The 12,943-nt window shown below is 37.2% G+C and overlaps 1 protein-coding gene across 1 annotated transcript in view; it reads right to left on the bottom strand.

Moving 5' to 3' along the window:
* NEB (nebulin) overlaps nucleotides 1–12,943 on the bottom strand; it is a 121,293-nt gene that overhangs the window by 61,988 nt on the left and 46,362 nt on the right. Inside the window, exons 46-60 of the mRNA XM_034061660.1 lie at nucleotides 11,760–12,071; nucleotides 10,536–10,739; nucleotides 10,080–10,184; nucleotides 9,877–9,984; nucleotides 9,441–9,752; nucleotides 8,479–8,682; nucleotides 7,542–7,646; nucleotides 6,729–6,836; nucleotides 5,872–6,183; nucleotides 5,270–5,473; nucleotides 4,688–4,792; nucleotides 4,115–4,222; nucleotides 2,941–3,252; nucleotides 2,312–2,515; nucleotides 1,096–1,200 (exon numbers count right to left, since the gene is read on the bottom strand). Coding sequence (XP_033917551.1) covers nucleotides 1,096–1,200; nucleotides 2,312–2,515; nucleotides 2,941–3,252; nucleotides 4,115–4,222; nucleotides 4,688–4,792; nucleotides 5,270–5,473; nucleotides 5,872–6,183; nucleotides 6,729–6,836; nucleotides 7,542–7,646; nucleotides 8,479–8,682; nucleotides 9,441–9,752; nucleotides 9,877–9,984; nucleotides 10,080–10,184; nucleotides 10,536–10,739; nucleotides 11,760–12,071 — 2,808 coding nt within the window. The remainder of the gene's footprint in view (nucleotides 1–1,095; nucleotides 1,201–2,311; nucleotides 2,516–2,940; nucleotides 3,253–4,114; nucleotides 4,223–4,687; nucleotides 4,793–5,269; nucleotides 5,474–5,871; nucleotides 6,184–6,728; nucleotides 6,837–7,541; nucleotides 7,647–8,478; nucleotides 8,683–9,440; nucleotides 9,753–9,876; nucleotides 9,985–10,079; nucleotides 10,185–10,535; nucleotides 10,740–11,759; nucleotides 12,072–12,943) is intronic.

Raw genomic sequence — 12,943 nt, 5'->3', positions numbered from 1 at the left:
AACATACCAGGGCTGAATGCAGGCTCATGAATGTGCATTTGAAAGGATATTTGCACAGTCACAAACAAGCAAAGCCCTACACACCTCATAAAGCTTTCCTACAATTATTATCACTCACATCGCTCTGTAGATCGTAAGCCTTCCTGGCATGGATCACATCATTCTGGTCAGGCAGACACGTCCACTGGTGAAGGTACTGACGATAGTCAATATCACTGACTAGTGCCTGGCAATCCTTGGCTGCCTGCACTGACATTGCATTGACTGGTATGTGGACCTGGGACTTTGAATCATGGTACGCCTTCCTGTAAATTCGGTCATTCTGCAGCTGCATAGCACGTGCAGCCCACGACAGTTTGGGATCCTCCTGGGCAGTTTTGCACCCAATGTAGTGGCCTTTCTGCTTCTCATATGTTTCTTTGTACTTGTACTAAGGAATCAAAAAGAAGTATTAAGAGAAATAGTGAAACTGGGATGAATTTCCCATAATTTTACATTGCTACTAATGACAAATATATTTTGTTGTTATGAAATATACTCAGAGTTTAGAAATGCCTAATATATTTTTCTTCTACAGCTTCTGTTTATTGTTATTGTATTTTATTACTTTCCAATATCTGCTTAATGGCAGGATTTATAATTCTATCTTCCTTTTGAAAACTGTTGTCAATTTTCTTTCTGAAGTTAGTATTTGTCTGTAGGCTTTCAGGATGAATCTGATATACCATGGGGTTTTATGTTGTACATAGCTTACTACTTCATTCTTGTTTTTCAAGAGAACTGAAAATAAATGTAAAGGACGAACATACGTCGCTCGCAATATCTCTTGATGCCTTTGCACTTCGGAATGGAATTGCATCAGCTCTCATGTCATAACCCTTCTTTTTGGCATCTTCCCAGGCTTGTATATAAAGTTTCTACACAAAAGGAGACAGAAAAGGCTTATCAATATTCTGAATGATGGAACTTCTGAATTTCATAATTGTTTTTTTATTTTTTTCAGGAATGAATATGTTAAAATATCTTTATGGTTAAATAAATGCTTACTTAATTTCTGAATTTCCATTAGTTTAGTATATGTGTAAATGTTCTTACATGGCTAACGTTAGCTGCATTGGCCTTCGCTAACAAAATTGATGGCGTGTCAGGCATCACATGAATTGAAGTTTTGTCTGCATCCCAAGCTTCTGTGTATAACCGCTAGGAGAGAGAAAACCACATTCCTTTAGAAAATTTCCTTATATGTGGCATAACAGAAAGACTGCAAATTTGAAAGCTGTAGTTATCAAAAGTACATCCATAATACAAAAGAAAAGTAATCTTGAAACACCATACGATATATATATAAGCAAACTATTAATTCACCAAAGAATGTATTTTGCAAACTGTGAGCAGTAGTTCAAGCAAGCTTTAAATCCCCTGACACAGTAAAGTTTCTCACTGAACAGCTCAAGAAAATTTTGTCCTTCATCGTTATTTCTTAGGTTAAGTTGGCACAACAATTGATTGATTTAGGATTGCTGCAAAACTGCTGGAGAAAAACTACATTCATTATTCTGCCCTACCTGTATGAGTTGTCTGATTGATGTTTCTTATTAAAGAGGAGTAGGTATTTTGTGACTTTCACCCTCTAGGTCTAAGATAAATTGCAGAAGCTTCACTTCCAGAGTACATAAGCTATTTCCTCAAAACTTGCTCATGATGCAGCATGACATTTGGTCAACAATACATCATTATAGCAGTTGTGGTAAAAGCCACAACATTCTGCTACATACTATCTCATAACATGGTCATGGCACTGTCAGCTCTGGATGTACTGTAGAATACATCCAATACCTTGCTGAAACACTATTTCTGCAGATATCACAGTATTGTCTAAGAACTGCAAAAAAATTTTGCCTGTTCTGTTAGAGATAAGCTTTGTATAGTGAAGTAGTATTAACAAAATAGAAGATACTAAGAAAACATTTAAAATCAGGATTTCAGCTGATGTGAAAAAGAGAGAATTTCACAAGAAAAATTAGAATTACTCTTGAAAAATATGTAGTTTAGGTGACTTTTTTCTGGACATTCTTACTACATGTTCAGTTTAGACAGAGCCCTGAAACCAGAGCCTTCCTGTGCAAAGGCTGAATTCAGACATTTATTTTCTCTAAGTCCACAATGAAAGTGTTCAGTCTTACTTTGCACTTTGTATTTTTCAGCTAATGAATAAGTTCCACTAGCTACTAATAGTAGTGATTTTTGACAAAAAAAAAAAAACAAACAAAACCAAAAAAACCCCAACCAAACAAAAAAAAAAAAAGCTCACCTTGTTCATTATCTCAGCATTTTGCTTGGCTAAGACCATGGCCAAAGAATCTGTCACACTAGTAAATTTAATTTGATCTGCTGGTTGACGATACTTCCTTTCACTCAGGATTTCTCCAGCCTTCTTGGCCTTTTCAACTTCCATGGAACCAATAGGAACCCACCCAATACCTCTTAGCCATTCCAGGTCTGATTTGTAAACAGCCTGAAAAAATTAAAAAGTTCAAAAGTTGTATGTGTGCAACTTCGGTCAAAGAGTAAAATAATTACAAATAAGCGTATCTGAGTCTATATGAACAATTGTGTGTATTTCCACATAGTAGCAGGATACGGTTTTGAGAACAAGTGTTATTTTTTAAGATTTAGTGAAATAATTATTAAATAACAAAAATAAGAGAGTTATTAAGACCTCTACAAATATCAGAGTTAAACACAATATACACCTCAGGCTAAAGAATGAAAAAATAGGGTTAAAAATTAAACAAATTTAATGATCTGATATAGCAAACATTTCCCTTCTATCAACATGTTTCATGCAAGTGCCTCAAGCATATTATATATGTTTTGAAATTACATTGTACAAAACCCTGTATATGTAATTATGACTTACAAATGTAAAGATTTACTCACATCACTCTGTAGATCATAGGCTTGCCTAGCATGGATAACATCATTCTGATCTGGTAGACATATCCATTGATGCAGATACTGGCGGTAATCAATGTCACTGACCAGCCCCTGACATTTCTTGGCTAACACAATTCCCAGCATGTCCACTGGGCTACTGAAGTGTGTCTTTGACTTCTCAAAGGCTTTCTTGTATTCCCTGTCACTCTGGATCTTGGCTACGTGCATTGACCACATCATCTTTGGATCATCCTCTATGTTACGGGCTCCAATATGGTGGCCAAGCTGCTTGCGATAGCCTTCTTTGTATTTGTACTGAAATTAGATTAATATTCACATGGTAGAATTATAAATTAATAAATAATAAACAGTTTAACATAATCATTAGTATTTTGTTTAGAGAAAAATATTATTCAGGTTCTGTTACTATTTTATTAATTCTAACATAAAAATTATATTACAGATATCATTATCTCTGACTTTTTACATAACTATACCACACTTCAACTTAAAATTTCATGTCACATATTAACAACTTTGATATTCTATTATTAAGATTAAAATGTAAAGATTAACTTGTTTAAAAGCTTATTACAAAACCCCAGTGAAGATAGTCTTAGTTAGTTAATACTAACAGTTTAAGTATCAAACTTGACAGAAAAACAAGGATCACAAAAAACTGTTATCATCTGTCTCTTAGTGATGCTTCCTCATTCCAGAAGCAAAACCTGTCATAGCAATCTTGAATTTCAATATTACATTTCAACAGAAGAGTAATATTTTTCCATGAGGAAAAGACAGCAATTTAGAACATTTATAATTTATTTATTAATATATCTGGTTTGGGAACAGATTTTAAAGTATTTCCTATTTTTAATCAGAAATTAATTTTACTAACACTAGCACAGACTCGTACACCTTATTGATCATCTCACTTCAATATCCATGGACATCAATGGAACTATCACAGGGGGCATAGAAATGATTCTCACAATTATTTTATTATTGTGATACCTCATGCATAAAAATACTGGCTACCCATTCCTTTCAGGTACTAAACGCATGTGTTAGAAACACAGGATTTCCATATTCTATAAACCTAAGGTATTACAGTAGCAAACAAATTATTCTTTTCCATTACCAAATCCATACAGACATGATTAAAAACTCTGCTTACATCACTGGCAATCTCTCTGGATGCTTTGGCTGACTGAATAGGAATGGCATCAAAACGCAAATCATGACCCTTCTTCTTTGACTCCTCTAAAGCCAGTCTGTACATTTTCTGTGAGAAAAAATATTCAAATTTTTCTTTCAGAAACAAAATCACACTTCAGTTAAGCATACATGTGTAATATAACAAATTAAGTGCTTACACAACACTGTCAATGTTCAGGCAACTTAAACATTTGAAAACAGCTCTATCTTCTCTGAAGATTTCAAGATCTTGTAACTGTATTGTAAATGCCTGGAAATGTTAAGTAATTTAGAGAAGGCAAAGCAAGGAATATTCTGCAAGTTAAATTATTTATTTCCATACCTTGCTATAGAAATGATTTCTCATTATAGTAGGTAATATATTTCAAAAGCCTAATTAGACACCAGCATTTTAGTGAAAGAACAATTCTAACAGTGGAGCTGACAATTTGTGAAACTAGACAACTTCACAGTATTGTAATATTAATCAAAGATGACAAAATTGTACTTGACAGAATAAAAGTATTTTTGACAACTCTTCAGTTTTACTCACCTGACTGTAGTTTATCTGGTTTTGTTTAGCTAGCAGGATTTCTGGTGTGTCAGGCATGACGTGAATCATAGTCTTATCTTTATTCCATGCTTCAGTGTACAAATGCTAAGAAAGAATAAAGGAAGAGATTAAGATTGCATTCCAAAAACAAGCCAATATCTCTTTGATTAGGTAAATCACAGAGCACACTAGGTAAAATTATAGAAAATACAGCATGAATAAACAGTTAGGTATTTAATCAGGTACAGATACCATTATTAAAAAGAGAATTTATCTGAGGAAATTCAACAACATTTAGAAAACTGCCACATTACTTGAGAATAATGAGTAAACAAGCATTATTACTGCTCACTGCAGAGACATGTCAAAGGAAAGATTAAAATGTAATATGCAGAATATTATTATAAAGTTGAGGCTTCAATTACAAGGCTTGATAGGTTTTACTGAAATAAACAGAACATACTACTTGAAAACACATCATTTCTTAACTTCAGCATTACCTGTTATCATTGTATTTCTAGTCCTGTGCCCAGAGGTGAGGCAGGGACTACTGACGTGTTACCTAATTGAATCAACACTCACCTTATTCATTGTCTCTGCATTCTGCTTGGCTAAGACCATTGGTACAGAATCAGGGATGCTAGTAAACTTAATTGTGTCTGGCGGCTGACGGTATACTTTATCACTCAGGATCTCTGCTGCCTTTTTGGCTTTTTCAACTTCTGGGGAACCAATTGGGACCCAACCAATGCCTCGTAACCACTGAAGGTCAGACTTGTAGCAGTTCTATTACCAAAAATATACATAGGTTATTCGAATAATAGTAATGACATTTACATAGTGCATCTTTTCACAGTTAAGTAACCTCACTATCAACTTTTAATTCAAATAAATTCAAAACCCTAGGGAAAATTTCAGGAAAAATAACTGCATACATCTACATTAAGAGTGATACCATTATTATCCAAATTTCACAGAATGGCAGACGATAGGGAGCCCAAATTATGGAATTAAAGAATTTAATTTAAATATCAGTTAGTTAAAATATCCTATTGGAGACAGAATTTTCAGTTAGCAATGTAACTTAAATCTTGAAAATGTCATTCTACCACAGTGATATGTAATCCACCTATGTAAAATATCAAATACATTCCTCAATAAAAATGAAATCAAAAAGAGCTTACATCACTCTGCAGATCATAGGCTTGCCTAGCATGGATAACATCATTTTGGTCTGGCAGACAGATCCACTGATGCAGATAGTGGCGGTAATCAATGTCACTGACCAGCCCCTGACATTTCTTGGCTAACACAATTCCCAGCATGTCCACTGGGCTACTGAAGTGTGTCTTTGTCTTCTCAAAGGCTTTCTTGTACTCCCTGTCACTCTGGATCTTGGCTACATGTATCGACCACATCATCTTCGGATCATCCTCTATGTTACGGGCTCCAATATGGTGGCCAAGCTGCTTGCGATAGCCTTCCTTGTACTTGTACTGAAATATAAATCAAGATAGCATATTTCTGCATTGCCTACTAATATCAGTTACTCATATTAAATATTTCTAATAATAAACTCTTAAAATTACTCCATAGCCAAACTAAAAATAACCCAAAATGTCAAAGAAAAACTGGGGCTAAAAATATGAATTCTCAAATTAAATTTGTGACATTTGAGTTAGAACCCTAGAGATTTTTAAGTAAGCTTTTTGATAAAAACAGTCTTCACTCATATTAGTGAGAAATAAACCTCTTATTAAATATTAGATCTTTATTAAATGTAATTATATACATGCTCTTAAGATTTAATTAAGGATACAGTTTTATGAGCTATAAAATTGACAAGAGGCACTATATTATCCTTATAACTTCTCAAACTTTTTACAATAAAATCTTTAAGCATATATAACAATTTGCTTCCCAAAATCTATCATTTGGGATCACAGTTTAATCAAAATGTCTTTCTCAGATTCCAGCTATAACTTTCAGGTTGCAGAGATCAAATATCATCACACAAAAACCCAAAACAGTAGTTTCTTACATCACTGGCAATTTGCCTGGATGCTTTGGCAGCTTGGATGGGGATAGCATCACTTCTCAAATCGTAACCTTTCTTTTTGTCTTCTTCCATGGCCTGCTTGTAGAGTTTCTAGGTGAAGAATTAAACAGTGAGATTTATGTAAGTTCATTCCATATATTGCATTCTGTGCAAAACAAACTGTTTGTGAGTAGATTTTTAAAATTGTGTTAGGATTTATTCCAATATAGCTTCACCTAACTTTCTCAACTCAAAGCCCCAGATCAGTAGATGGTACAAATTCATAACAAAGGAAAAGCTTTGCTAAATACATTTGCTAACATTTTTTTTTCCCTTTTACTACTTTAAACAACATAACATGGACTACAGTTTACAGATAAACTAATCTTCTATAAAGTGGAGTAAAACTTACTTTTTAAGCCACTTCTTACTGATTGAATTTATTTGCCTAAACTAACATTAAACACCGGGATCACTGCTCTTCAGAACTGTGCTGAAAATGACCTTTTTAGTATTTTTCCAAGGTTGAAATTAATTTTGTACCTTCCTGACAGTATGCACACTGAACAAAACGACTCCCAGAAATTCACTGGAGACACACAGCTTCTCGTAGAATTTATTGCCAATACTGCTCACTGTTGTATGTATGCACTACTGTATAGATATCAAAATTATGTTTTTAAGGTCACAATTTTGAGGATAAATATTGGAGGTTACTTAAAGAAATTGATGGTATCATCAACACAAGGTTTATCAGAACACTGATGACCCAGTCATTAAATAGATCAGTTACATTTGGAGAGCTCACACACTTACCACACTGTAGTTTTGCATGTTCTGTTTTGCTAGTGTGATTTCAGGTGTGTCAGGCATTACGTGGATTTGTGTCTTGTCTTTATCCCAGGCCTCAGTATATAAACGCTGCAGGAGAAATAATGTATGTTAAATGGGAAGAACAATGGTGACTAGTTGGAGACCTCCTAAAATACAAGAAGAATTAAAGATCTATACTCAAAGCCAAAAAAAAACAAACCCAAAACAAAAAAACACCTTATTCCTTATATAGCAGTGAGATTTTATATTCATTCTGTAATCTGTATATTAAGTATCTAAAGAATCAGTAACAGAGAAATAATTCTGTTTAAAAAACAGTGTTTAGAAGAAAAGGCACAGAATGCTCATCAGAAACACAGAGATCTAAATGCTAAGGACAAGGCATGTTTGGAAGAGGAAATGGTTTTATTGACATAAACAGGGTTGAGATCAGGGCCACAGATTACGAAAACTTACATTAAGTACTACACTGAACTGTTTAAAATACAAATGTTTCAAAGACTGATCTAACACAAGTAGTTTATCAAGTACTAAATTACTAGATAAAGCTGGTAAATTTTTAGATATATTACACAAATTGATTATATTGATTATTTACTGATATATTTTATATATTTATTGATTAAATTGATATATTAAAAATTAGATGAAAGTTAGGTAACATACTACTAGATACACAGTATAGTATGTGGAAAGCTTCACAGTTGATAATGCAAATTTAAATTGATAATTCAAAATATATTGTTTAATTAGCACTTACTGAAAAAAAGTTACCTGACAACTACCAAAAATGTAACTTACACTTTCAAAGCCTCCCTGCACAGTAATCTGATACAGCAATTCCACATTTGTGTTCCTAGTCCTGTCTAGAGTTTACGCAAGGACTGCTGACATGTTACCTAAGAGAATCAACACTCACCTTGTTCATTGTCTCCGCATTTTGCTTGGCTAAGACCATTGGTACAGAATCAGGGATGCTAGTAAACTTAATTGTGTCTGGAGGCTGACGGTATACTTTATCACTCAGGATCTCTCCTGCCTTTTTGGCTTTTTCAACTTCCAGGGAACCAATTGGGACCCAACCAATGCCTCGTAACCACTGAAGGTCAGACTTGTAGCAGTTCTATTACAAAATATAAATACAGCTGTCTCATTAATATTGCCAGTTAAACATTTTATATATACTATGCAATTAATTATTGCTTTCTATAAGTTGTCTTCCTCCTACTTCAATTTGCAAAACAGTTTTTGTTAGGAAGCTAGACTGAGACACCAAATGTGTAATATGTGAAGACATGTAAAGGCACATATCTGTCTTCAAGAGGTATTTTTCACTCCAAAACATACTGGAGAATGGTCAAAGAGCAATAGATTATAACAAAACACTGGAAGTCAGTAGCAACTTTTCATGTAATATTTGTTCACGATAAATACATAGTCAACCACTTAAAACAACAGCTCTTAATGTAAAACATCTTCTCCAAGACAGAACAAAGTAATTCCTTCAAAATAAGAGGCTGCAATTCAAAATAAATAAATAAAAAAAAAGTCTAGGCAATTTCCTATTTATATACTTTTAATCTGCATATATTAAGATGCAGATTGACTATTAGGAAGGATCATATGCAGATAGATCTACGGTTCAGCTAATTAATAAACTGTTTAGAACTGCCCTAATACTCACACATACTGCTAATCACAAAGAGATTCAATCAGTCCTAAAAATCCAATGACCTTGCTTGGGAAAGGAAAAGAAAAACGTGATGTGCAAAAAACCAACCCATTATGTGACACAGACACTACAAGCAGCTTCCACATTTTAGAATCCAAAAAAGAATTACATACAGTTTAGAACTCCAATGCCTATCACCAACTACTCACATCACTCTGTAGATCATAGGCTTCCCTAGCGTGGATAACATCATTCTGATCAGGAAGACAAGTCCACTGATGCAGATAGTGGCGGTAATCAACGTCACTGACCAGCCCCTGACACTTCTTGGCTAACACAATTCCCAGCATGTCCACTGGGCTACTGAAGTGTGTCTTTGACTTCTCAAAGGCTTTCTTGTACTCCCTGTCACTCTGGATCTTGGCTACATGTATCGACCACATCATCTTCGGATCATCCTCTATGTTACGGGCTCCAATATGATGGCCAAGCTGCTTGCGATAGCCTTCCTTGTATTTGTACTACAGATAAAAAAGATTTAGATTAGCTATACTTTCATGCCAGAGGTTAGAAGCCCGGGATTCAATTATGAGGAACCGGAAACTCTTCAACAGGCTCGGTCAACAAGGGCTCCGCTGTACTTACATCACTTGCAATGTCTCTGGAAGCTTTAGCAGACGTGATAGGAATGGCATCTGCTCGCATGTCATAGCCCTTTTTCTTATCTTCCTCCATTGCAAGCCGGTACATTTTCTGGAAGAGAAACAACCACTCCCCTCAAACAACACTGCTTCCCAGGCCACAGCAGTGTCCAGGGATGGACACTTCACCCCAGCTCAACCACCTACCTCACTGTAGTTCACTTTGTTCTGCTGGGCCAGCAAAATACCAGGTGTATCCGGCATAATGTGAATGCTGGTTTTATCTTTCTCCCAGGCTGACGTGTACGCACGCTGAAAAGAACAAGTCCAACGTGAAAGAAGACCAAGCTAGAACAGAGCAACAAACTCAAACAACAGACTAGATCAAGGAACTGAAGCTGGGGGACTCCACTTTGCAATGCCTCAGGAACACCTCCTCTTCTCCGAAAACATGCGAAAGCTTTGCCCCTTTCTTTTCCACCCTGTGCCCAATCCCGGCTCCAGCCACACATAAGGGAATTTGATCACAAACAGCAAAAACAAAGAGCCCATGCAAGACAAGGCAATATCCCTCTTAAGAAACCCAGGCCTCGGAAGGAGAGAACACAGCGTCTTGGGCCATGCACCTATTTCCCTCAGGTTGAAAACACAAGCAAAGCTCACCTGGTTCATGATTTCAGAGTTGTGCTTTGCCAGAACCATGGGCATTGAGTCGGGAAGGCTCGTGAATTTGATGGTGTCTGGGTGCTGCCGATACTTCTTATCACTCAGGATGAGGCTCGCCCTCTTATTCTTCTCATCGTCCAGCGAACCAATCGGGGACCAGCCAATGCCCCTCAGCCATGTAAGGTCAGACTTGTACACGTTCTGAAAGGACAGGCAAGGACACAAGGCTGATCAGCATCCTCCTCACGCCATGCAACCACTCCTCCTGCCAAGGGAAGCTCTGCCAATCAAAACACATTCCCCGCCTAAACCACTTGCCACCAGAAAAGGGACTCCCATTAAGCTCAGATCCACACAGCCTGCCTTCCCACACCTACAGCACCACAAGCAAGTGCCAAGCCATCCACATACCCTCCACCTCCATCTTCCTCATCTCCCCAAGAACCAACTGCCACACATGGCAATCTCCAGCTGGAAGAGCTATCAGAGAAGCCTTATACCTCATCACCTAACACTCTTCACACCATTTGCCTCTGCACACCTGGCATGCCTTTGACCACTGATGGTTCTCCAGAGGAAAATACTTGATTCTGTTGCTCTCCCCTGCCATATACAATTACAGACACCTGCAAAATGCTCAAGGCAAGACAGGGCTCTTCTGTGACCATCACGTATGACCACACACTAACACCAGTCCTGGCCATTCCTGACAAATCTCTCCAAGAATAAAGCTGGACTGCTGGGATGTCTCCTAAACTGTCAAGTCAGAAACTAATGAGACCCGGAGGAGAAAGGCTGAAACTGTAAGTTTCTTTTCAATAGAAATACAGGGGGAATGGCTCTAAACTGACCGAGGAGAGACTAAGATTGGGCATTAGGAAGAATATTTTCCTTGTGAGGGTGGTGAGGCACTGGCACAGGGTGCCAGGAGAACCTTTGGATGCCCAGTGCCTGCAAGTGTTCAGGACTTGGTCTACTGGAAGGGTGGTCTACTGGAAGGCTGGTGAGGCACTGTAGAAATCATGGGAAGTGGAGATCATTGAGGTCCCTTCCAACCCCAAACCATTCTAGGATTCAGCAAGAATTCACATACACCATACACTCTCATTCCCACAGAATAAGCCTACACTTACACTCACCATCTGGACCTATTCCAACAGAGGAATAGTACTGACCAAAGTTGTTTCCTGGTTTTCACATGGACAGCAAGGAACCACTTACATCACTCTGGAGGTCGTACACTTTCCTGGCTTGTACAACGTCATTCTGGTCCGGCAGACACGTCCACCGATGCAGGGGGTGCTTGTAATCAACATCACTGACCAGCTCCTGGCATTTCTTGGCCAACACGATTCCCAGCATATCCACCGGAGTACTGAAGTTTGTCTTTGACTTCTCAAAGGCTTTCTTGTACTCCCTGTCACTCTGGATCTTGGCTACGTGCATCGACCACATCATCTTTGGATCATCCTCTATGTTACGGGCTCCAATGTGATGGCCAAGCTGCTTGCGATAGCCTTCTTTGTACTTGTACTATAGCAAAAAGGAGATCAGAGAGTTTTAGATTAGTTTTCTTTCTCTCCATAGCAGCACCTAAAACTCAAGCTCTCAATAAGTTAGCGCCATAAACCACAGAGAGTGAAAAGCAAGAAAGTATAATGGTCATGAAATACAGAGTGCAGCTGCAAAAGGGTTCTTCTAACATTATCTGCCTCATATGCCTTCCACTTTTTCCAGAAATTTCATGTCTTGAATATTAGGAGATACCACTCAGGATCTGGGAGTAAAAAAAATTCTTAACATACTGGCAGCAATACAAGAGACACAAATCTCAATAAGTAAACTAAGGAAATATCAGTCAGTAACCCTCAAGACAGTAGGCAAATAAACTACAATTGTATCTATGTAGGACATAAAACTGAGGAACATAAAGACAGAACGGGAAGGTTAAGTGTAGACAGAAGTTAAATTAAATAGGTATTTACATTATTACATAAAAATAAAAAAAAATACTTAATTTTACCCTGCCTTTATTTTCTACACAAAAAATAGGTTGGGGTTTTTGTTCCCATAGTGCAGTTCAACTATGTCTGCTACCTGCAGCATGCAGAGTGCACATAGTGAGGGCAGGAATCCTCCTCACAAATCCAGCCTGAATGCACAAGGTGATGCTGCCACAAGTTCCCCAGGGACATTGCTTAGGATTGTATCCATCACAAAGATCCCACATATACTCTTCCCACAACATCTGCAAATTCCCTAACACTGCACACTGACAACATGCAGGGCCAGCTATGCCCAGGCCCTCCGGAAACAAAACAGTTATGGACTGGCTGAATGGTTATGACATGCAAGAGCTGTGCTGCCTCCATTTGGTTGAGGTTAGAAGCCCGGGATTCAATTAT

Source organism: Melopsittacus undulatus, chromosome 4 (genome assembly GCF_012275295.1).
Source record: "Melopsittacus undulatus isolate bMelUnd1 chromosome 4, bMelUnd1.mat.Z, whole genome shotgun sequence".
Classification (NCBI taxonomy): domain Eukaryota; kingdom Metazoa; phylum Chordata; class Aves; order Psittaciformes; family Psittaculidae; genus Melopsittacus; species Melopsittacus undulatus.
This window is presented reverse-complemented; position numbering and strand designations above follow the sequence as displayed.